Source organism: Bos indicus, chromosome 1 (assembly GCF_029378745.1).
Source record: "Bos indicus isolate NIAB-ARS_2022 breed Sahiwal x Tharparkar chromosome 1, NIAB-ARS_B.indTharparkar_mat_pri_1.0, whole genome shotgun sequence".
NCBI classification, from domain to species: Eukaryota; Metazoa; Chordata; class Mammalia; order Artiodactyla; family Bovidae; genus Bos; species Bos indicus.
In genome coordinates this window covers 93,522,268-93,548,412 of record NC_091760.1, presented here as the reverse complement: position 1 = coordinate 93,548,412, position 26,145 = coordinate 93,522,268, and the positions used below count along the sequence as shown (strand labels likewise).

The window sequence follows — 26,145 nt, the reverse complement described above, 5'->3', positions numbered from 1 at the left end:
TCAAAAAATAACGAAGTCAAGGAAAGCAAGTTCAGTTCAGTTCAGTTCAGTTCAGTTGCTCAGTCGTGTCTGACTCTTCGTGACCCCATGGACCACAGACGCCAGGCCTCCCTGTCCATCACCAACTCCCGGAGTTTACTCAAATTCATCTCCATGTTGTCGGTGATGCCATCCAACCATCTCATCCTCTGTCATCCTCTTCTCCTCCTGCAGTCAATCTTTCCCAGCATCAGAGTCTTTTCAAATGAATCAACTCTTCACATCAGGTGGCCAAAGTATTTGAGTTTCAGCTTCAGCATCAGTCCTTCCAGTGAATATTCAGGACTGATTTCCTTTAGGATTGACTGGTTGGATCTCCTTGTAGTCCAAGGGACTCTCAAGAGTCTTCTCCAGCACCGCAGTTCAAAAGCATCAATTCTTTGGTGCTCAGGTTTCTTTATAGTCCAACTCTCACACCCACACATGACTACTGGAAAAACCGTAGCCTTGATGAGACGGACCTTTGTTGGTAAAGTAATGTGTCTGTTTCTTAATATGCTGTCTAGGTTGGTTATAACTTTTCTTGAAAGGAGCAAGGGTCTTTTAATTTCATTGCTGCAGCCACCATCTGCAGTGATTTTGAACCCCCAAAAAATAAAGCCTCTGACTATTTCCATTGTTTCCCCATCTATTTGCCATAAAGTGATGGGACTGGATGCCATGACCTTAGTTTTCTGAATGTGTAGTTTTAAGCCAACTTTTTCACTCTCCTCTTTCAGTGTCATCAAGAGGCTCTTTGGTTCTTCTTCACTTTCTGTCCTAAGGTAGTGTCTGCATATCTGATGTTATTGATATTTCTCCTGGCAATCTTGATTCCAGCTTGTGCTTCATCCAGCCCAGCATTTCTCATGATGTACTCCGCACATATGTTAAATATGCAAAAATAAGAAAAGCAAAGACAGACCAACAAACTGTTTGAAATTGAGGAGATTAAGTGGAAAACTAAATTCCATTTGTGATTCCAGATGTGATGGGAAAGAGATTGCGAGGGAGGGAAGGAAAGATGGAAGAAGAGAAGGAAGGAAGGAAGAAGAGAGAAAAGAGGGAAGAAGGGAAGCATTGGCTTGTAGGAAATTTGGGTGAAGAAATACACGGTCATTTTTAATTCTGGTTTTTGAAAAGTTTTTGTAATACTGAAAGTATTCAAAAATAAAAAATATAAATCATTAAATCAGTCAGATTACCTTTTAATAAGGAGCAATATAGTAAAAGCAGCACTTAGTAAAGACCAGGTTTTGCTAGTCATACCTTAGAACGATGTGTATCTTCTCAAATATTCTATGATTATAGAAAAATTAAGCTGTGTTATCAGATTTCTTCATTGCCCAGACTTTGTTTCCTGTCCTTCTCTTTTTATTATTTGTGTCTTCAGGGATCAGCTAGTGTGGGATTGAGGAACACAGCCTGCCTCCTTCCTCCTCAGATTGCAGCTCTGTGCAGTTGACTACTGCTGCTTGTTTTATAATGGTCAAAGTGACTCAAGTATCACTTGTTTTAAATTGGGTTTTGTTTTGTTTTGTGTTTTGCTATTTCATCCCACAGTCCAAAGTAAATATGTGCAACTAATATGTGATAGCAGTTTTGGTAACTATGCTAAAATAGTATTTTTCTTTTTTCACATAGGCTTTGCCCAGGATGGTCCTATTTTAATTCCTTTAAAATTACTGCCACCCACTTTACGTCTAAAAGCATTTTCCCCAGAGGTTGTCTGCTGAGAGGGTTTGCTCCTAAATTTTCACTCTTCTGTTGCCATCAAAGAAAGACAGTTTCATTTGGAAAGTTTAGTTGTTGGTCTCCATGTGGTAACAGAATTGTAATATATTAATTCTTGTTCAGCAAACAGGTATAGCATGGCCATTGGGGGTGGATGTAGTGAAACATTCAGTTCAGAAAAAAATTAAGAAGATGAGAAAATTGTAAATATAAATTATAATTATAAAGTACATACACACACACACACACACACATACTACATAAGAGAGACCAAAATATATGTTAGACAGTTAGATATTTATAAAAATTTGTATAGTCCTTACTGTTCCTGAAGCAATATAGTATAGTTCTAAACTGTGTAGTAATTCCTAAAAACTTTTCTTTATATGGCAACCGTTGTGGGTCCCTCATTGTAAAGTATGCATTTAAATCACTAGCCACATTCCTGCATAATCAAAACAATTAGAAACGAACAGTGTGATTTCTTGTCTATTGGGCCTTTTAGAAAGGAGATTTCTCTTTTTACACTTCTTTGTGAGAAAGATTATCCAGAAAACACAGAAATTTTGTCAGTTTTGGTAGCAGGTTTCTTTTCCAGATTGAAATAGATAAGCACACAATAGCCTAATTCAAGGAATGTTGGATAAGCTTTTCTTGACACAGAGACCAAGAAGTGTGAACGTTAACAATCTTAGGTTGGGGTGGAGAATGGAGACCATGGCACTGAACCTGGGGTTGAGGATGATGTTTTCCCCAGCATCTTGAACCCTTCTTTTAAAAAAAAAAAAAAAATATATATATATATATATATATATATTTGTTTGTTTGTTTATTTGGCTGTACCAGGTCTTAGTTGAGGCATGCAAGATCTTTTGTTGTGGCATATAAGATCTTTAAGTTGTGGCATGTGGGATCTAATTCCCTGATGAGGGATTGAACCTGGATCCCCTGAATTGGGAGCACAGAGTCTTAGCCACTCAACCTCCAGGGAAGTCCCTTGAGCCATTCTTAATAATGGGAATAGTATACATAATTCAGGGCTAAGCAAATTGTGGTCTTTTCCTCTCCATTACTATCTATATTCAGAAGGAATTGATTAAAATAAATATTTTAGTCCTGTTTGGCCAAAGGAGTGACAAAATGTTAAAATTAGATTATAATATAGAAGGATCAGTCTCATCTATTGACGTTGGGCATGTTGAAAATATTGGGAATTTGGGGACAAAAAATAAAATATCAACAGCTGTTTTCTTTCCATACATCTTTTAGCATTCACCTGCTTTCCCATTGTATTCCTTCATGTTCAGCTTCCAGGAACAAGAGCCTTGGTCAGTAACACAGTTTCCTTTTCCCAAACATGGGACATTAAAAAGCAAATTATCTCACAAGAAATAAATAAGACAATGTATCGAAATATAAAAGTTTAGAAATACCACTTAGTAATATGATATTAAGATATGAGCATCATTTCAGAGCAATTTGTTTCTGGAGGATATATACAAAAAAGAAACTATTTTGACTTTATCCTTTGTTATTTTCCAAGAAGAATTTGGACAGTAGCTCTCAAGAGAACACAAAAAAAAGGAAGCTAGCTAAAGATGATGTATAATTAAATATACCCTGTGTGTTCTTTTTCCCTACTCAAACCCCAAATTATCCAATTTGAAGAATTTTTAAGTCATCATATTTTAAACAATCTTGACTCAAAAAATAAAGAGAAACTAACCAATTATATCTTAACATAAGGGTTTTATTTTGCTATTACTGTCTCCCCTCAAAACAGAGTATTTTTCAAAAGTGAGTTTGGTGACAGAGTATAAGGAAAACTTGTTTGCTCCAAGGCTGAGCAACTAGTCAGAAAGATTGTATGAATCTAAAAAGAAAAGACTATCTAGAATAAGTCAGTGACATGAGTAGAATACAAAGTAGAATACAGAGACAGAGTGTAAGGGAAGAATTGACCAGACTTAGCAACTAAGAAGATCAGGAGAGTTAGCATCTGGGATTTCTGATTGGATTTTTAGCCAGAGAGTTTGAGGTATTAGTCACACAGTTTTAAATATCTTTATGTTTAAGGTGCCTAGGACACAGTCTTTTACCCAGTGATTTGTTCCATTTTTTATGCTATGACTTAGTGCAATTTGGGAGAATTGATTTTGGTTTTTTTTTAAGATGCTATAAGATTCTTTTGATTGTATATAGAGGTGGTTCTATTTATAAGGAGATAATTGACATGCTTTACAGTATTATACAAACAGAACTATTTGACCAATCTTCCAGAGTGATTTAAATGATGCAACTAAAACTGGAATTATAGAGGAGACATATTTAGTTATTGTAGAGATAATTTATTACTACTTTTTTTTTTACATGTTATGTATTGAATGATCATTATCAGTAAGTCAGTTTTTGTGTGAATGTAGAGATTTATTTGACTGTAACTGGACTCATTCAATATTATTTCAAGAGGAATTAAATACAAATCCTGGGTTTTGCACCAAGTGTCATAAGTTATATTTAGATATCAAATTTTGATATGAATATATTTGATCTATACCTATATTTTGATGTAGAATTATAAGCAATAAACTACCTAGAATGTATTCTTATTCTCTCAATCAACTTCTCTTTGTCTCACACACACAAACACAGACACTCTCATATCTCCTTTATCCTTCAAGAGTCCCTTCTATCTAATGCACAGTAATCCTTCCATAATGTTGTTTTCAGGGTTCATGCCATCAACCTATTTTTATAGATCTAAACATTTGTAACAAATTCCTCCAGGAATTTAAACTAATGGTTCTGTATTATACCAAAATTCACTTAATAGCAAGTAAAGTAAAAGAATTCCTTGTCACTTTGTTTTATATTTTAATATGCTTTCATATATATGAATATTACATATTTGCAATATTCTTTTATGTAAGAAGATATCATGAAATTTTCCTTAAATTATTATGTAGATTCAATAAAAGATGACTTAACTAGAAAGATATGTGTCTTTGGAACCTATTTTTAAAAACTTCCATCTCAAGAATGATTTAATATTTCCAGGATTGTACACACATACACTCACTCACCTGATAGACTAGGGATTGTCCTTTTGTTTCTTAGCATGTTGAGTCTCATAGGAAAAAAAAGACTAATCATGTATTTCTTAGTGTTTTTCAAAATTATCCAGGAAGATTTGACTTCATCTATTGTTTCCCACAATGACCCTAAAGAATTTCTGATTCATATATCCATTCTGAGAATGGATTGAGTTATTCAGTCAGTAGAGATTATTATCACAGTCTGGTTTTCACAAATGTAATTGACTTCCTGTTTTTTAAAAAAGTAAATTAAAAGTATATTTTAAATTGAATAAAATAATTTTTATCACAAACATGGAACTATTATGTTGTTTCTATAATGGGTCTTCAATAAGAGTAAATCTACTTTTTAAAATTAATTAGTTCCATAAACTTGCAGAGATTGGAAAATACATCCCTTAATATACTTAATCAATCTCTGCTGCTGCTGCTAAGTCACTTCAGTCATGTCCGACTCTATGTGACCCCATAGACGGCAGCTGACCAGGCTCCCCGTCCCTGGGATTCTCCAGGCAGGAGTACTGGAGTGGGGTGCCATTTCCATCTCCAATGCATGAAAGTGAAAAGTGAAAGTGAAATTGCTCAGTCATGTCCGACCCTCAGCAACCCCATGGACTGCAGCCTACCAGGCTCCTTTATATATCTCTAAATATTTTCTATGTAATAAATTAATAATCTATAAAACAGAACATTTTATAAAATACTTTTTCATTTATATTTCAGGGAAGTAAAATTTGCCACCCCAAAATGTGTCTTTGGAATGAGGATTATTTTAGGCTGTTTATTTTTAAGAAACAGAAGACTCAATAAGTCTTTCTTTTACCTCCCCCTTGGGCTGCCTAAAGAGTTAGATAAAAGGACCCTTAACAGGAAGTGAAGTGTCCCCAGGGATAGCTATGAAGAATATGGGCTCAATGTGGTAGGGAGAGTTTAGCAATTCATATAAATTAAAGTCAGCTCTGTGTCCCATGTCTCTGCCTGGTCTATCTTTTAAAAATTTAATTTTTTAATTGTTTGTTTTTTAGTTTTTACAATGTTGTGTTGTTTTCTGCCACACAACAATACAAATCAGCCATAATTTTACATACATCCTCTTCCTCCTTCCCTCCCTCCCAAGCCTCCCAAGCCATGCCCCTTCCCATCCCTCTAGGTCATCAGAGAGTGCCACACTGGGCTCCATGTGCTCTACAGCAACTTCTCACCAGCTATGCGTCTCATGCCTGATGGTGTAAATACGCTGAGGCTACTTTCTCCCTTCATCCCACTCTCTCTCTCCCCCACTGTGTCCACAAGTCCATTTTCTACATCTGCATCTCCATTCTGCCTGGCCCATCTTCACGTGAATCTCCTTCATCCCCTTTGAATTCCCAAACCAGCATCCTCTTTTGTCTTTAGCTGAAATGGCATTTAAGGTGAAGGCTTCAATCATTTTGGCAAAGTTTTCCTGATTCTTTCTTATGTATACGTGTTATTAAATTTGTTTATTGGTTCCTTTAGAGGTAGCATTTCTTTGCGGAAAGGTCAGCAAGGTGATTTCCCTTAGCTTCAAGAGAGACAAATTTATAATGCCCCAGGATCTTAATACTAAAACAGCAGATAAAAATATTGTATTCAATAGTTCCTGAACATAGGGTTCACTTTTATTTATGCTGAGAGTAAGGAAACCACACAGCTTTCACAATATTCCAAAATTGTGAGGTACTCTGAAACCATGTCTCCTATTAGTATAAATATTAGCAGTTTTGCCCTTGGCTAAAGTACAAGCCACTGTAAGAGAGAATAATTCAGCATTTGCTGGCTATTGCATGCATGGGTCAGTGGTAGTTCCCATGTTTATGAGCGAGTACATACAAGGCATTCATTTCCTTTTTATATATATAAAAAAAAAAAAAAGAAAAAGAGAATCTGGTCATTAGGATATCCAAGGGTCAGGTAAGTTCATCAAACTGTTCTTTAAGGCTTCAAAGGCTATGTCATCATCCAGTTCTTCCCATAAAATTGGGTCAAGGTTGTTACTGTTGAGTAAAACATATAGACATTTCGCCATAAGAGAGAAATTTTGGAATCCAGTTTTGGCAGTAACTGACTAGCTTAACTCCAGGAGTTGGTGATGGACAGGGAGGCCTGGCATGCTGCAGTCCATGGGGTCGCAAAGAATGGGACACGACTGAGCGACTGAACTTAAAACCTCAGAGTCGGTGCTTAGTTTTGGGTTTAAGGAAATTTAAGACACCATGAAATATATTTGGATCTAGGTAAAGCCCTTGTTCTATTAATAACATCAGATGCCCTTATTATCGAGCCCAGGTTTGAACAAACTGCAATTTTCCCTTGGAGACCTCATGTCCCTTTAAGGCTGAAAGTCTTAGCAAGTGGTGGATGCCTTCTTGTAAAAACGCTTGAAGAAAGCAAGGAAGCAAATCTCCACATATTGCACCAAAGTAGAACCTCTGAGGAACTTTGTGTCATCCAGGTCATCCTTCAGGATTGACAATAATAAAAACTCTCAGCAAAACCATCAGACATTATTTTACTGGCTAGGTGAATTGTTTTTCTTCCTAAGTGAAAGCAAAAAGTTATTGGCTACCTTCAACAACTGGAATACTAAAGAATGTGCCACATAATCAATTACTGTAAAGGATTCCCTTCCAGCAGGAATGGATATCAGTAGAGCATAAAGGTTAAGAATAACAGAGTGTTAAGGGATAACAATTTGTTTATTGCTCAGAGGTCCTGGACAGACTTTCACCTTTGGCTTTTAGGTTTTCTCATCAGTAAAATGGTAGTGTTACAGGGACTAGTACAAGGGACAATGAGCCCTTGAGCCTTGTAACCTTCTATTACAGGCTTCATGCCTTATTTACTGTAGGGTATTGATTAATTCTGGGAAAAGATTTTGAGGAATCTATTTGAACTTAATTTTTTTTTTTTTTTGGCTGCGCTGGGTCTTAGTTGCTGCACGCTGGCTTTCTCTAGTTGTGGATTGCTGGAGCTTCTCTTGCTGCAGAGCCTGGGCTCTAGAACACCTGGCTCAGTAGTTAGGGCACATGTGCTTAGTTGCTTCACGGCATGTTGGATCTTTCCGGTCCAGGAATGGATCCAACCCATATCCCCTGCATTGGCGGGCAGATTCTTAACCAGCAGGGACGTTCCCATCTGAATCTCATAAGAGATGTGATGTGGAATTACCAACATCAGTTGATGATTTACCCATAAGGAAGGTGGTAACAGATGTAATAGGGCCAAAGATCAGTGTTTCCAGGATCAGCCCTAGTGTCATCAGAGACAGAGTGAATAAAACATGTCAAAGGGTAATTTAATTCCACCGGTAGGTTACTTTGATGATTGCTGTAAAGTTCTAGAATTGTCTTCCCCTTTTGGGAGAGAGCAATTCTGGCATGATACTTCTCTAAGAAGTCTTGGCCTCATAGGATGTGTATCTTTCAAAGGGCCTAAACAAAGACAATAGATTCAGAGACAGGAACCTCTTGAGGTTCAACTCCACTAGTTGAACTTTTTAGTATTCCAAAGCAGAGCTGCTTTACAGGAGTGTGTTTGAACATGGAGAGTGTGACTTTAGTGTTATTTAGGACTGGAAGAGATTCATCCCCAATCTGGAGTAATATTTCTCCAAGCCGATCAACAGGGAAGGTTGGGAAGAGCCCCTGTGGTCCTTTGGAGCCCCGTCATTGAGAAGTGAAAGGAACATAGAAAGGCAGGTTGGAAAACTGAAGGTGCCTATAGCACTTAAATTTGTAACAATCTCTTTTTCAATTTCCTGGCTCTTTTCAATAATAGAAGAAACCAGGGTAGTTTGGGTTTTGTTTGTTGTTGTAAGTTGTATCCAACTCTTTTGCGACACCATGGACTGTAGTAGCCCTCCAGGCTCCACTGTCCATGGGCCTTCCCAGGCAAGAATATTGGAGTGGTTTGCCATTTCCTTCTCCAGAGGATCTTCCTGACCCAGGGATCAAATCCATGTCTTCCGCATTGCAGGCTGATTCTTTACTCTGAGCCATCAGGAAAGACTTTGGTTTTGTTTAGGGAATCTTCATTTGCTGGAGCTCAAGATTAAGAAGGTTGATGTTTTTCCTTTTAGGTAACTCATTTAGAGTGAGAGAGAGCTGGCTTGTCAGATTAACTAAATCAGGAGTGGATGTGGTTTCCCATTCCATCCTGATTCTTTTTACTGGAAGAAAAGGTCTCAGTTTAGCCCATTCATATATACAGAGTTTAAAGTTACCAGGATAGAATCAACATCTGAAAGAAGAAAAGAATTTTCTCTAAAACTAATCTGAAGTTGATTTTAATAGTTATGACCAGTTTCATCAGATTTTTGTGTGCAAGCCTGAATTTTGTCCAATCAACAAACTTAGGTAAATCCCTAGGAATTGCCTGATGAGTCACCGGTGATTGCTTGAGCCTGATCAGATAGTAAAGTAGCAGGCTGCTCTTTCAGTTGGGATTCTAGACACATTTCAGGATATTCTCAATTAGCAGTTTTCATCCAGTAGTGGGTCTGGCCTTCACCAACAAACTTATGAACTAGCTGATATAGGTCAGACAAACCAGGCAGATAAGTCTGAATGACTATATTAAATTCCTTAGTAATTCTGTGAGGATTTTTTGTTACTTTGGGAAAATCTTTGACTATGGTTTCAAGGAAAAGGGAAGTTTGGCAAGAGAATTAGTGTGGAGGAATTTAGCTTATAAAGAAGGTGTAGGTAATGTAAGATCTTCCCTGGAGGCTCAGCAGTAAAGAATTTGGCTGCAATGCAAGAGACCCAGGTTCAATCTCTGGGTCAGGAAGATACCCTGGAGGAGGAAATGGCAACCCCCTCTAGTATTCTTGCCTGGGAAATCCCATGGTAGAGGATCCTGTCAGGCTACAGTTCATGGGATTGCAAGAGTTGGACACAACTTAGTGTGACTAAACCACCACCACCACCAGGTGATATAGAGGGAAGAGGAAGATGGCACCAGAGGCAGGTCCTGAGACAAAGAAGGCAGGGAAGGAGCATGAGGTTTTACAAGCATTGGAAGGACTGATATTGAAGCTGAAACTCCAATACTTTGGCCACCTGATGCAAAGAGCTGACTCATTTGAAAAGACCATGATGCTGGGAAAGATTGAGGGCAGGAGGAGAAGGGACAACAGAGGATGAGATGGTTGGATGGCATCACAGACTCAGTGGACATGGGTTTGGGTGGACTCTGGGAGTTGGTGATGGACAGGGAGGCCTGGCGTGCTGTGGTTCATGGGGTCACAAAGAGTTGGACACGACTGAGCAACTGAACTGAACTGAATCTTTCTTTGTTGTTTTCTTTCTTTTGCCTCAACTCATCTTAAACATCTTATTTTGCAGAGAAGCAATTTTAGGCTCCTGATAACATTTGGAAACCTCAGAATACCACTTAAAATAAGTATTGCATTAAGTTTCTGGAAATGTTGGATCATTGTCCAATTTGGTTTTAAGAAAAATGAGTTTGGGGATTTTAAAAATTCCCCATAATGGCCACTGATATTCTAAATCACCTTTAGTTAGGTTGGTCCATTTGGTTAGAAATACGCCTGAGGAAGGACTATAGTTTTTAAACATAAAATTGGCCAGAGTCCCTGTAAATGGGCATGCTCAAAACTCTAGATAGTAGGGATCCCATTTCTCAAAGATTTCTACCTAGAGTAAAAGGATAATTTTCAAATAGCATAAACATCTCAAGCAACGCAAACAGCTCAAATAGCCTGCAGGTCTAATACCAGCCAGTTCAGAAGGAACACTCTAGTTCTGAAGGTCTGCTCAGTACAGCTCTAATGTAACAGCCCAATTCAAAGGGAATCAGGCCAAAGGCTTAATAGCACAGTGCCAATAAAATAGCCCCTCTTCCAAAAGGAATTGAGTCAAAGGCTGAACCCACACAGTTATAATGAAGCAGCCCCTGATCCCAGTGGAATGAACCAAAGGCTAGCCAATTCCAGGAGGAACAGCCTCCACCCCACCTCCCCCTCCCCGTTCCAGAACGAATCCTGCCGAAGATGAGCACAGTTTCAATTCAAAAAGGCCAATTTCAAAAATCAGGCAGATGCCAAATAAGTACTTGCACACATACAGAACAAAGTCTTAGCCAGAAAAGAAGTGAAGTGAAGTGAAGTCGTTCAGTAGTGTCCGACTCTTTGTGACCCCATGGACTGTAGCCTACCAGGCTCCTTTGTCCATGGTATTTTCCAGGCAATAGTACTGGAGTGGATTGTCATTTCCTTCTCCAGGTAGCCAGAAAAGACATAGTCTTAAAACAGAGCCCCAGTGAAGCCTGGAGGACTTCAAAGTGCAAATAGGGCAGAAGCTTAGGTCCAGAAGAAAGACTAACTCTTAAATCCCAGGGCTGACAAGAAAAGCAGTGAGCAGCAATGGGTTCAATGTGAGCATCACACTTGTCTACCATCACTAGCCTGGAAATCATCAGGGGTCTTGTCTGGATCTCCATGCAGGCCACCAAAATGTTGGCTTAAATAGACAGCCAGCAATTTCCCCAGTAGAAATGGGTTTGCTTGGGATCAACGAAGAATTGCAGTTTGGGGTCTACAACTGTGGCGAGCCACATGCCAGTCCCCCCACAGCAAGGAAAGAAAAACTTTTTTAAAAAAGGGAAAAGGAAGGTGGGAGCATATAGTAAACAAAGAGTCTGTTGGAGGACTTTGAAGAGTTTGAAGTATAGTGGCTTTTCAGGGACCGAGTTGTGAGAGTCTCTCATTGGCTGAGCTCTTGCCAGGCAAGGAAAGCTTTTCTTCCTTTTGGGCTCTGCTATTGTCACAGTGCATGAGAGCTCCCCTTTCTGACTTCCCAACTCTATTTTAATTGAGGTTTCTCTTTATCAGTTTTGCACTATCCATCTCCTTTTTTTAAATTGCCTTTTCTACTCTGTCAGTTTAGATCTTTGTAACCTCTCCCCACCCTCATTCTATTAATCAACATATATTCCTCTTCATTATTAAATTCACTATGAAACTGAGCTTTGAACATTGGAGAAATATGAATCTCAACTTTTCAAGAATCTTCAAATGTTCTATATTGTTTTCTAACTTCTTATATTATCTCAGTTTAGCATCTTGGGCATTATATTCTAAAATATAATCTCAAATTATATCAGCTACAGTGATTCTTAACCATGGCGCATCATCAATAAATATGTGCATATACCTATACATGCAAAGAGTTGCATATAATTTTATGCACAAGTCTTAGAAAAATACCCCTGTTCTGTGTCCTCATATCCTGCCAGTCTGCCACACATACATTAAATTCCAACCATATAAGACTACAAGCAACTTGAGGACTGACAGTTTTTATGCAAAAACACACCCTCATACACCCCATGATACTATCTCAAATATCTCCACCAAGTAAGTCAGCCCCTAGAATGTCTCTCTTGAGGTCTTTCACAATGTTTTCATTCTCTCTTTACCTGCTACCTGTTACCTGTTACCTGGATAGCTTGGGAAACATTTGGGGAAGATAAATATCATTTTCCAGATTTTAGTCTCTGCTATTCTTCCTAAAGTAAATTAGTTTATTCTGATGGAAAATAATTTTTTCCTAAAGAACTTGGGTTTTACTCATCTTGATGAAAACAGGTTTCAATTTTATTTAAATTTTATATCTGTTTGACTCATGTCAACTCAAAATGGTGTTCTTTGATGTCTTTTGGTTTCTATTTTCCAGGTTTCTTGAGCACAGGGGATCAGGCTGCAAAAGGAAACTATGGACTCCTTGATCTCATACAGGCTTTAAGATGGACTAGTGAGAATATTGGATTCTTTGGTGGTGACCCCTTAAGAATCACTGTTTTTGGATCTGGCGCTGGGGGTTCATGTGTCAATCTGCTGACTTTATCCCATTATTCTGAAGGTAACCGTTGGAGCAATTCAACCAAAGGTATTATGCAGGTTGCAAATTTTGACAATTTTGGTGTCTGCATGCCACCACCATCAGTAGTATGTGATGCTCTGTATATATTTCTGTTTAAACTAAATGTTAGAATGAACTCAATAACTGTTTCAAACTTTGTTTCTTCAGCTTCTCTATGCATGTTTAAATTTTTGTCAAACTCTTTTCTTTGTTTCCTGTGGAGCTTGGTTTGGATGCCCTTACAAGCACACTTCAGAATAATTAACATTACAGTAACTTTTCTCTCCTCCAAAGGGTGATTTTGGGGAAAATCAAAGATGTTCACATTTCTGTTATGTTGATTCAGTAATCAAAATCAAAGACATGGGTTTTTAAAAAAATATCGTTTAATGCAAGGCTTGTATATAATCTATTTTCTAGATGGTAAACTTTTAAACCCTTTACTAGTATGAAGATAATAAGGAAGCGGTTGTTAGCTAGTTCGTCTGGAAACATCATTTTCACTTGTCTGAGTAGAGGACAGACGTTTGATTATTTTGCATGCATGATCCAAAATTGTCAAAGCATTAAGGTCACTAGTAGGGCTTTTGATTAAAAAGAAAAATATGTTTGATTTTGTGCTTTTTCTATTTTCAACTCAAAAATGTTATTTTTTCCCCCGAAGCCTGGCAAAGCAGCCTGGAACACTGAGGCTGGTTAAATCCATGAGATATTGTTTTTGTCTCCATTTTCTGGCCTTGACATCTTTTTTCCAAAATGCCTGTGCAAGGCTTATCATGCTGGTCTTTATGAACTCCCATTTTACCATGAGTTTAGTCACCCATTCTTATAGCATTATTAACTTGAAATATCCACAAGAACAGAGGTGTTTTGTTAGAGAAATCTGTAAAGTAAATACTTTCTCTCCATTATACATACAGAATAGATAGGAAAAGAGAGAATACATATCAACCATCTTATATTTTCTGCTTTTCCATTGTCAGTTTATGGATATTAAGAAAGTATACACTGTCAGTTTTAAATCATGAAGCTTGTGAGTTTGTAAGACTAAGTTTTAGTATATGAGCATTAGACACAGAATATTTGTTTTTGGCATCAAAGACACATTAATGTCAAATTTCAGAATAACAGTCATTAAATGAGTTTATATATTTGGAGGATCATATATTATTACTGACTTAATTTGTAGACATAGTTTATGTAATATCTCACTTTATCAGTAGAGTTCTGATTCAAGATAACAAAATGACACCTGTATGAGAACTCTCCCAAAGTATAGAGATTTTGGTCTTCAGTGAAATGACTTATTTTGAAATAATAAAGTTTGTTGTTTTTTTCCGTACTTGAACAGATTAGAATGTTCTAGCTTGAAGACTAAACTAACACCAGTACTTATCTAGGATAATGTTAGCCAATCTCTTCAGATTCTTAGGGTCATTTGGTCTCAAAGCCTATTTGCACTGATTTTTTTTCTAAATGTAAAGTGAACATGGGTATCAAAGCCATTTTCAGCCAATATAAAACTAGCATTTTATAAAGAGATGAATCAATTAGTCCATCAGCTAGTGTTGCTATTCATCAATCAATCAATCAATGTGGTAAACAGTGGCAAATGGCTGTGCAAAGAGGTGAAAACATAACATTCCATCACACACACTCTTCAAGGAAATCTATCCATGCCTGGCTAGATAAATGTACTTATGTGTGATCTAGTTCTAAGCTTATTTCTAGTAACAAAGCTGCCTAAATTGACCAGGAGATGCTCAGAAGGGGTCTTGGAATCATCAGGCTAATTTTATCTCTGTTACAGACTTTAAAGTTTGGGAACTTCCTAGAGCTGCAACAATTCTCAGGCCTGTAACAATCATGCATATGAGCACTCTCACTAATGATAGAATATGTGGATTTTCCCAGTACCATTTAGATGGCATATTTCAGACTATATTAAATGTGATATGTATTTTTTGGGTGTATTTAGTTAATGTCATTAAGTCCCTAAAATGGGAAAGAATCTTATAGAAGTCTTATTTTAGCTATAAAGTTTTTAAGCAGTAAAATATTTCTCTGAGCCAATGTTGACAAACACAGTTTTAAAAAGTTATTCGTTACTATAGGTATTCTCTTTGCTGTAGCAAACTGAAAATATTTTCATAAAGATGTCAGAAATCAAAACAAATATTTATTAGTATTGTTTGACTTTTTGAATATTTTATAATTATCTGGAAACATTATTACAGGCATTTTGAATACATATATGTGTTTGGAGAAAAAAAGTGAAAGCTTTGCTTCTAATTTAGTCATTAATTTAGCACCTTTGTGAAAAAGAATTCTTATATATTAACACATATGAATGATTGAGCATGTGTTTGAATAACTGAAATACAAAGCTGTATTTGGAAATTGACAATAAAGGTAATTTTTAAAATAGAGTAGATGAATTATATTTTTAAAATGAGAATTTTATTAGAAAATACCCTAATAAGTAAAGTTCATTTATAAATTTGAATGGTATGCAGCTCTTATCAAGCTGCATATGGTACCATGATTTATAATTTTTAAATGTAATTAAGTGAAAAGCAATGGACCATGTACTTTTCATCTTTTTGATAAAATATAGCAGTGCACATTCAACAGTGGAAAAAGTTAAATCACCCCCTGCCCCCACTAAATCCTTCTGCTGATGGTTTTCTCTTTAACCTAGCGAATACACTGAAAATGTTATATCTTCCTCAGGAAGATGCGTTTTCAACATACTGTGTCTGATATAAAGAGCTGGAAAGAATATGTCTGAAGTGGTATTCTGTTTTGTGTGCCTTTAAGGCCATCCCCAGGGTATTAGCAGATTCCCAGCCCCAGTAATTGTGTAAACATATCAACAATTGTTTTCAAATAAATTCTGATTAAAACAAACACAGAGCCATTTTGAAGAAAGATACATGCAGCCAAATTGGAGGAAATAACCTCAAAAGACAAGACAAAGTCTGATGTAAAGCTAAAGGGGAGAGAGCCCCATCTGGTTGGCTGTGACAGTAACATAGGTGTTTACATGCTGAGCAAATGAATACTTGAGACTTCTTTTACCACTACCATTTACACATTCTCCATTTCTCCTTGTTTACTGCCTTTTTGAGACAGTGCACAATTTAGATCTCTTTCTTCTCAAAGTAGTTGCTACTGAAAGCAGAAGACTCTAATCCATCTTTCCAATTCATTGTACCCTGGGGATGAATTTGTGTACCTTCTCTTAAGCAAAAATGTCTCTATCTCCCTGTTTCTTGAGTCATATCTGGGTTTTTATATACACATCTCAAATATCAGATTTGATTGTTTTACCACAACATTATTCAAAGGTCATCTGAAACATTTCGTTGTTTTTTTTTTTTCCCCCATAGGACTCTTTCAACGAGCAATAGCTCAAAGTGGAACAGCCCTTTCCAGCTGGGCTGTTAGTTTCCAACCTGCAAAATATGCTAGAATGTTGGCCACAAAAGTTGGTTGCAATGTTTCAGATACAGTAGAGTTAGTGGAATGCCTGCAGAAGAAGCCTTACAAAGAACTTGTTGACCAAGATATTCAACCAGCACGATACCACATAGCCTTTGGACCTGTGATTGATGGTGATGTGATACCGGATGACCCTCAGATACTGATGGAGCAAGGAGAGTTTCTCAACTATGATATAATGTTAGGAGTAAACCAAGGGGAAGGATTAAAATTTGTTGAAAATATAGTAGATAGTGATGATGGTATATCTGCTAGTGATTTTGACTTTGCTGTTTCCAATTTTGTTGATAACTTATATGGATATCCTGAAGGCAAAGATGTTTTGAGAGAAACCATTAAATTCATGTATACTGACTGGGCTGACCGTCATAACCCTGAAACCAGAAGGAAGACATTATTAGCTTTGTTTACGGACCACCAGTGGGTGGCACCAGCTGTAGCTACAGCAGATCTTCACTCAAATTTTGGTTCACCCACCTATTTCTATGCCTTTTACCATCATTGCCAAACAGATCAGGTTCCAGCTTGGGCTGATGCAGCTCATGGAGATGAGGTTCCCTATGTACTAGGAATACCCATGATTGGACCTACAGAGTTATTTCCTTGCAATTTCTCCAAAAATGATGTGATGCTGAGTGCAGTTGTAATGACATACTGGACAAATTTTGCTAAAACTGGGTAGGTACCTAAGGAATGAAATTTGCTATACTTTAGTAAAAATATCCTCTTGAGCACTTAAAATATACATGTTTTGTGTCCAAATGATTTAATTTAATAGGTTAATGCCAACAATATTTAAGTTCCTTTATTCAAAATTTATATTTGTGGTGTTTCAGAAATCACTGCTTTATCCTTACTTTGTAAAGCTTATTAGAAAGTCTTTTATCTTTATTGCATTACTCAATAATTAAATTTATTTTGTTTCTTTTTTAATTACACAGGATTTATTATTATTATTCAATAATGACAAGTTTTATTTTATAGAGATTTTCAGTTTAGTTTAGTTTCAGTACTGTATGCCTTTTGATCCTCCCAAGTACCTTGTGAGGAGAGCAGGTCAAATACGATAATCCCATTTTACAGAAAAGGGGCCTTAGTCTATGAAAGCTTCACATAGATATATTCAAATGCCCAGTATATAGCAGCATTAGGACTCCAGTCCTCACCTGCCAATTCCAAATCCCAACTTTTTCCCACTGCTGTCTCTGCTTAGCTTGCCTATGAGAAAACTCACTTGTACTTGAATTTTTTTATCTTTGGATGTGTAGCAGTCCATGGGTAGAGAGAACAAGAAAGTGAGATTTACTCAAATTATGTTATCAAACATTTAACAACCTGTCTGAAATGGAATTGCTATTTCTAAATTAACCCAAGTTATATTAAAACCGTCTAAAGCCTTGCTGAGTTACCTCTTCAATTAAATGTTAAACTAGTGCCATTGTGATTTTTAAAAGAATAAAGTAAATTTCTTTCTCATAATTTCTCTTTTCTAGTGACCCAAATCAACCAGTCCCTCAAGACACAAAATTCATCCATACCAAACCCAACCGCTTTGAAGAAGTAGCATGGACCAGATATTCCCAGAAAGACCAACTTTATCTCCATATTGGATTAAAACCAAGAGTTAAAGAACATTACAGAGCCAATAAGGTAAACCTCTGGTTGGAGCTGGTACCTCATCTGCATAATCTCAATGACATTTCTCAGTATACCTCGACAACAACTAAAGTGCCATCAACTGACATCACTTTCAGACCTACGAGAAAAAATTCCGTACCTGTCACATCAGCCTTTCCCACTGCCAAGCAGGATGATCCCAAACAACAGCCAAGTCCATTTTCAGTGGATCAAAGGGACTACTCAACAGAGCTGAGCGTCACTATTGCCGTTGGAGCATCCCTACTATTTCTGAACATCTTGGCCTTTGCAGCCCTGTACTACAAAAAGGATAAGAGGAGACATGACGTTCACAGGAGATGCAGCCCCCAGCGCACGACTACCAATGATCTGACCCACGCACAAGAAGAGGAGATCATGTCCCTCCAAATGAAGCACACTGATTTGGATCATGAATGTGAGTCCATCCATCCACATGAGGTGGTTCTTCGGACCGCCTGCCCCCCAGATTACACACTAGCTATGAGGAGGTCACCTGATGATGTTCCCTTAATGACACCCAACACCATCACAATGATTCCCAACACTATACCAGGGATTCAACCCTTACACACATTCAATACATTTACTGGAGGACAGAACAATACTCTGCCCCATCCCCACCCCCACCCCCATTCACATTCAACAACCAGGGTATAGCCAGATAAGAGAAACAAACTATTTTTTTGATGGATTGCAGTAAAAGATTACTGAAGATTCCTTGGCTTTCAACCTACAAGACTCTTACTATTTAAATAAGGAGGAATATTGTGTGAATATACATATCAAGAACTTTGGGGGTTTTGGAAAAAAAAAAGAATTGTACATATATAACAAATCAACTTTAAAAGCGAATTTCAATTGCTTGAAGCAATTGTTCTGAATGATACTTTTTCATTCACATTCAAGAATTAATTTTTTGAAGATTTATGTTACATAATGGAATTAGGCATGTGGAACACCAAACAGGAAAGAACTATGTCTGAAATATAAAATATAAAAATTTTAAAAATAACCATGAATATGCACAAGGGACACACCAATGGAATGTCAGATAATTTTCACCAGTTTTTATTTGGAGCTGTTTTATTGTGTAGACCATATTTACATATTTGGATAAGTACACAAAGCACCAATGCTGTTAATGGCCTTAGCAGAGGCTCATGCTGAAATTTGCCAGTAAAACAAAGAAGTTTAAAGACTGGCAGGTACAACATTATCACATAAGTGCTGTCAGTATAAAGTTGTGGGGATAAAGGAAACTGGATATTTTTAGCACGATGTGCATGATAATTTATATGCTTGGTGGCTGTGCTGCTGATTAAGCCGTAATTAAAATTCTTCTCATCCCATTGAAGTTTTTAATAGAAGCTTCCTCCATCAATTGGCAGAACCTAAAGAAGAATTTAGGGGGCAAAAGTAATTACAATAAAATAATTCACAGTAGTTTTGATAATAGAAGGAATTAGTTACTAAATGTATCTGAAGAAACTATAGGTATAGTGGTGAATACTCGCTGATATGAATCCCAGAAAAAAGAAATTTCCTGTGTTTTTAATGTTCTTTTCATTCCCATCTAAATATTTTCTAGAAATATAACCCTAATCGGACATGTGTTACAGGATCTATAATTTGCTGTGGTTTTTGTTATTCTGTATTTTGTTCCTTAGGGTAAGGTGAAGTGTGTCCAAAGAGTAACTTGCAAGTCTTTATGATCTGAGGATGCCCCAAATTACCACTCTGATTACAATTCTCAGTTCATTGATTTACTCATGTTGCATGACAAAATGTTTACTACTAATAATTCAATATGAAGTTATGTCCCTCCTCATGTCACTTATCTTTCTCACTGAGGTTCATTCACTGGAATTTACTCACACAGTCTCAATAGAGTGCAACGTAGATAAAGAACCTAGAAGGAGCGTCAACACCTGGAGGATTGTAGTCTTACACGTACGTGTGATTTTAAATGAATATTCTAAGACCACAGAAAACTCTTCATCCCCTTGTTGTTTACCAGTAACAGTATATCACAGACCTTTCCAAATGTTTGTATATGTAATCAGATGTACATTTATATTAAAAAAAATCGAGATGGACTTAAAGAGCACATCCTGATAAATACTTTCTCTCTTACCTGTACTATATTTCTATTAGACTAAAGTTATGTGGTTTTTTTTTACATTTTTTCAGATGACTAGCAATTTTGATAGTTTGTAAGATAATGCAAAGAACTTTCTCTGACAAACTAACTGCAGTAACAGAAACCTTTCTTTTCAGTTACTCTTTTTCAAGAATGAAAGCTTATTATACAAAAAAAAAATTGTATACTACTTGATGGAAACAACTTTGTACATCTTGGCCATGTCACTGGTCATTGCGTGAAATAAAGATAATAATGACTATTAGTCCAATGCTAAGAGACATGATCTTTGCTCATTAAAGAGCTAAAATGTTTATTGCTGTTTTGTCTTTTTTTAAAAACAAAAAAAGAAGAAAAAAAATGAAACATGACCATCTCAGAGAGTCATTTCTCTAGACCAGTCGGGTTTTTGAAGACATGCAGTTAACTTCTACAGAAGACACACTGTGTATTTAAAGTCAAGTCTCATCTAAAATGAAACTGATGAAACATTAATTTTATTATGAATTTATAAGCCCAGGAACTCATGGAAAGTATTAGCATTGTATTTTTTAATACCTCTTCTTGTGAAAGTGGCGTGGAAATAAAATGTGCCAATTGTTTTCAGTTAGAAACACACGTTCAAATTCTGATCATCAAGAAACAGGTCTATTGGAAATAAATGTGCAACATTTATGAAATACAATATCTAGGTTCCCAATATCAAGGTGATTCAATTCCCATAAAGTAATGGATAGAAAGTTATCGTTCTAAGAAAATTTTAAAGTGCTGAGCAAGACTTTAAGCTAACAATAAAGATAAAAATCTTCTATTTTGAGGAATTTATTTACTTATAATTCCCCCTCCCAATTATTAACTATCAGTAAAATGTAGATGTTGCTCCATAGCTTCAAATAAAAATCTGTTGGGAGAAAAACAAAGTCTTCAAAATCCAGAGCGGTCTATGTTCAGTTTTTGCCTGATGTGATGATGCTTTTAGGCTGTGAACTGCCAATGTAAACATAAAGAATTGTTTTGCATCTTAAATATTGTTTAATCAAAAAACTGTCTTTTACTATATTGATTAAACAAAAGATAAAGACAAAAATAGAAATGACAACCAAATAAGATATAAACGAAATCTTTCATATGCATTACTTCAGTTAGCAAAACCGTTCTATTTTAATGATGGCCTTATTTATATCTATCTACTTATCTGTTGCTCTAAACTTATCTGTTACTCAATCTACCTAGCTATCATAACAGACATTTATTTATTCCCTAAATTATACTAATTTAGGGAATTAGTATAAAATAAATGTCTGTTATGATAGCTAGGTAGATTGAGTAACAGATAAGTTAGGGAAATGACCTAGGAAAACAAAGCATAGCCCTATTTTGTTTTTATTAATGTAGCAAAAACTTTGTGGAAGATAAAGCAGCTCTAAGTTTTATTACTGTTTGAGGTCATGATGATGTCATTGTGAGCCTTAGTTGCTAGTTTATATTACAGCAGCTAGTTTTCTGAATGTAAAATGATGTCCCACAATAAATAGAATATGAAGAGCTGTTTTTAAAGCTGAAACGAATTTTAAATGCAATAAGTATTTTGAATAATGTTATTAGATTTTACCCAAATGTTTTAAATATATTTATTTATGATGATTTTCTTTAGAAAACAAATCACAAAATTAAAAGAGTATTTTTGTCATCACATATTAATTCAGATTTCCCTGCCTTTGCTGAAACTGCAAATAGCCAAGGCTGCTTACAATTTATACAAACATTAAGCCAAATTAACTTTATTTCATTGTCTTCAGTTCAGTTCATTTCAGTCACTCAGTCATGTCCAACTCTTTGTGACCCCATGGACTACTGCACTCCAGGCTTCCCTGTCCATCACCAACTCCCAGAACTTGCTCAAACTCATGTCCATCAAGTGGGTGATGCCATCCAACCATCTCATCCTCTGTCATCCTCTTCTCCTCCCACTTTCAATCTTTCCCAGCATCAGGGTCTTTTTCAGTGAGTCAGTTCTTCGCATCAGGTAGCCAAAGTGTTGGAGTTTCATCTTCAGCATCAGTCCTTCCAATGAATATTCAGAACTGATTTTCTTTAGGATGGACTCGTTGGATCTCCATGCTTTCGAAGGGACTCTCAAGAGTTTTCTCCACCACCACAGTTCAAAAACATCTGTTCTTTGGCACTCAGCTTTATTTATAGTCCAACTCTTACATCCATACATGACTACTGGAAAAACCATAGCTTTGACTATATGGACCTTTGTTAGCAAAGTGATGTCTCAGCTTTTGAATATGCTGTCTAGGTTGGTCATAGCTTTTCTTCCAAGGAGCAAGTGTCTTTTATTTCATGGCTGCAGTCACCATCTACAGTGATTTTGGAGCCCAAATAATAAAGTCTCACTGTTTCCACTGTTTCTCCATCTATTTGCCAAGAATTGATGGGACTAGATGCCATGATCTTAGTTTTCTGAATGTTGAGTTTCAAGCAAACTTTTTCACTCTCCTCTTTCACTTTCATCAAGAGACTCTTTAGTTCTTTGCTTTCTGCCGTAAGGGTAGTGTCATCTGCATATCTGAGTTTATGGATATTTCTCCCAGCAATCTTGATTCCAGCTTGTGCTTTATCCAGCCTGGCATATTGCATGATGTACTCTGCATATAGGTTAAATAAGCAGGGTGACAATATACAGCCTTGATGTACTCCTTTCCCTATTTGGAACCGGTCTGATGTTCTATGTCCACGTCTAACTGTTGTTTCTTGACCTGCATACAGATTTCTTAGAGGCAGGTAAGGTGGTCCTGGCATTACCATCTCTTTAAGAATTTTCCACAGTTTGTTGTGATCCACACAGTCAAACGCTTTGGCATAGTCAATAAAGCAGAAGTATATGTTTTTCTGGAACTCTCTTGCTTTTTCGATGATCCAACGGATGTTGGCAATTTGATCTCTGATTTCTCTGCCTTTTCTAAACCCAGCTTGAACATCTGGAAGTTCATAGTTCACATACTGTTGAAGCCTGGCTTAAAGAATTTTGAGCATTACTTTGCTAGTGTGTGAGATGAGTGCAATTGTGCAGTAGTTTGAGCATTCTTTGTCATTGCCCTTCTTTTGAATTGGAATGAAAACTGACTTTTTCCAGACCTGTGGCCACTGCTGAATTTTCCAAATTTGCTGGCATATTGAGTGCAGCACTTTTGTAGCATCATCCTATAGGATTCGAAATAGCTCAACTGGAATTCCATCACCTCCACTAGCTTTGTTTGTAATCTTGACTTTGCATTCCAGGATGTCTAGCTCTAGGTGAGTGATCACACCATTGTGGTTATCTGGGTCATGAAGATCTTTTTTGTACAGTTCTTCTGTGTATTCTGGTTACCTCTTCTTAATATCTTCTGCTTCTGTTAGGTCCCTACCATTTCTGTCCTATATTGTGCCCATCTTTGCATGAAATGTTTCCCTTGGTATCTCTAATTTTCTTGAAGAGAACTCTGGTCTTTCCTATTCTATTATTTTCCTCTATTTCTTTGCATTGATCACTGAGGAAGGCTTTCTTATCTCTCCTTGCTATTCTTTGGAACTCTGCATTCAAATGAGTATATCTTTCCTTTTCTCCTTTTCCTTTCACTTCTCTTCTTTTCATAGCTATTTGTGATGCCTCCTCAGACAGCCATTTTGCCTTTCTGCATTTCTTTTTCTTGGGGATGGTCTTGATCACTGCCTCTTATACAATGTCATGAACCTCCATCCATAGTTCTTCAGGAACTCTGTCTCTCAGATCTAATTCCTTGAATTATTTGTCTCTTCCACTGTATAATCATAAGGGATATGATTTAGGTTATACATAATGGTCTAGTGGTTTACCCTACTTTCTTCAACTTACTTCTAAATTTGGCAATAAAAAGTTCATGATCTGATTTCATTGTCTTGCTATTACACAAATTATTGTCAAAAGTTTATCAATGGTTTAATGTTGTTTTAGAGAATGGGATTAGCAATATAAAAGTGACAGTTCTCATAGTTTCAAATTTTTGTTGAATATGTTGACTGTGAACAAAATCTACTTGACTACTACAGATTTCTCATGAGTTCCATTATTAACTATAAGAAATTGGAAAATAATTTACTCTAGCATGAAAAATACCCAGCTTGAATCTGGAGAGATCATGCTAATAGCTCAAAGCAGAAAATTTGAGTAACATATAGATTATTTTGTTCTTCATTTCAAATTTGAAAGTTGACCAAATAATGCTTTATTTCCAATTTTTTTGATCTGTACCACATGAAAGCAGCAGCGAAAATTTTCAAAACAATCAACCATACATAATAGTAAAGAATATAGCAGGATGACATTAATCTCCTTACAGAAAAGAAATGCCAAAACTCAGTTGTTTTATCTATAACATATTCTCATTTATTTCACCTCTTGACATATTTATAATGACACATGTTAATGTAATGAAAAGATTCAAAGAATGTGGTTTTGTGTTCCAGTTTTAAAGACACTGCTATGTAGAACTTACTGGGATTCTTTTCTTTGGCGAGTTTCACAGAAATACTTTCACAGGGTAAAATGATGAATGGAGTTCTTAGGAAGCTGTCAAATATCCTGGCAATCCTTTGAAGTTTGTTTTCTTCTGTGTTATTGGTTCAAGGTACTGGCCTTCCCCTTCATTTCTAGCAATTAGTTGTTATAGACTATCACTTTTTAATGTGAGTGAAAATTAGATGATTTGGTTATACTTGTGAAAACATGCTCCCAAATAAATTCAATTAATGGGCACTTCCCTGCTGAGATTTTGTTATCATTCATTTAATTATCTTGTCAAGCTTTATTGTTACGACATTTGTTTTGGTTTTTTAGTCAATAAACTAAGGGAATTTCTCCAACAGCCTTATACCTCTCCTGCACTTGATATAGCATCATGCACTACAAATTTCCATCAGAAGTCGCTAAAGAAATTTCCTACTGAGGTGAAGTATTTAGTAACCAGCTTGATTATTTTTCATAAGCATTCTTATTTGGTTTAATTCTGACACTTTGCTGTATTTGTATGCAAGCCTAAACCAGCTCAATTTGAAAAAGGTTATAGCATCTACAAACTAGAATAACCATGTGCAGGGCATAAGTGCCTTTCTTCCCAGGATTTTATTTATGAATATTGTCTTTTTTTAATTTACAGCTCCTAATAATTCAATTTAAAAGGTATAATTGGATGACCATGTTATAAGTTTTCAATAAGAAAATTGTATTTAGAAAAGTCTTTTCTTACATTTAGTTTGATTTTTGTATGTTACCAAATGGGTCCAAATGACTTCTGGACAGAGCTAGGTGAGTTTCTGGATAACAACAATTATTTAGCATTTTATTTAATGGTACATGCAGAAATTTAAATCTATAGCAAACTTTTTTTTTCCAAATAAGTAATTTTAATGTAAAAGAAGTCTAAGTTGTCAGCAACAATAATAAATCAAACAGTTATGTAATTTTTTCTAGTCAATCATTATATATACCATATGGTATATATAGCTTAGGCACTATATGGTTTATAGAATATTTATGATGGCCCTTTCAGACTCATATATTTACAAATGACAAATGACATTGTATTAATATATCTATCTATATATGTATCCATGTGACAGAATTTAGTTCTCTGAAAAGTCAAGCCAAAGTGCTAGCAGTTTTGTGTTGAAATGAATGATAATAATTAGAGCTTTAAAGAAACCTGTACAAATACAGTTACAAAAACTCAGCAGATGAAATTAAAGCAGAGAAACTATTTTTGAATGCCATATCCAGAACTGATATCTGTATTAGATGGTGTGTTTAGAAGGACTTTAGTGTTTTTGATTCATCCCTCTCTGCACTTATCATTTAGCATATTAATGGGACATATGTCATGTATTATGTAATAAAAGGCCATTGGGTTGTCATGTTTCAGTTTGTGTTTGACATCCATGGCTTTCATTAAAACAAATTCATCATCACAAATAAATATTACCATGTTTTCCAAGTTGTGTTGACCATTTTTAAACTCAGAAATAATTTTTTTCTTCACTTGACACACACAAAGACATTTCCAAAATA

The 26,145-nt window shown here is 36.1% G+C and overlaps 1 protein-coding gene across 5 annotated transcripts in view; it reads left to right on the top strand.

Annotated features, from left to right (window-relative positions):
• NLGN1 (neuroligin 1) overlaps nucleotides 1-24,842 on the top strand; it is a 962,685-nt gene extending 937,843 nt beyond the window's left edge. For 3 of the 5 annotated variants that reach the window (XM_070791763.1, XM_070791780.1, XM_070791757.1), the window contains 3 exons: nucleotides 12,566-12,778; nucleotides 16,144-16,933; nucleotides 17,749-24,842. In XM_070791763.1, the coding sequence (XP_070647864.1) occupies nucleotides 12,566-12,778; nucleotides 16,144-16,933; nucleotides 17,749-18,571 (1,826 nt within the window). In that variant the 3' untranslated portion in view covers nucleotides 18,572-24,842. The remainder of the gene's footprint in view (nucleotides 1-12,565; nucleotides 12,779-16,143; nucleotides 16,934-17,748) is intronic. The other 2 variants (XM_070791785.1, XM_070791771.1) reach the window with 1 other exon arrangement.
• Nucleotides 24,843-26,145: the final 1,303 nt, after the last annotated feature.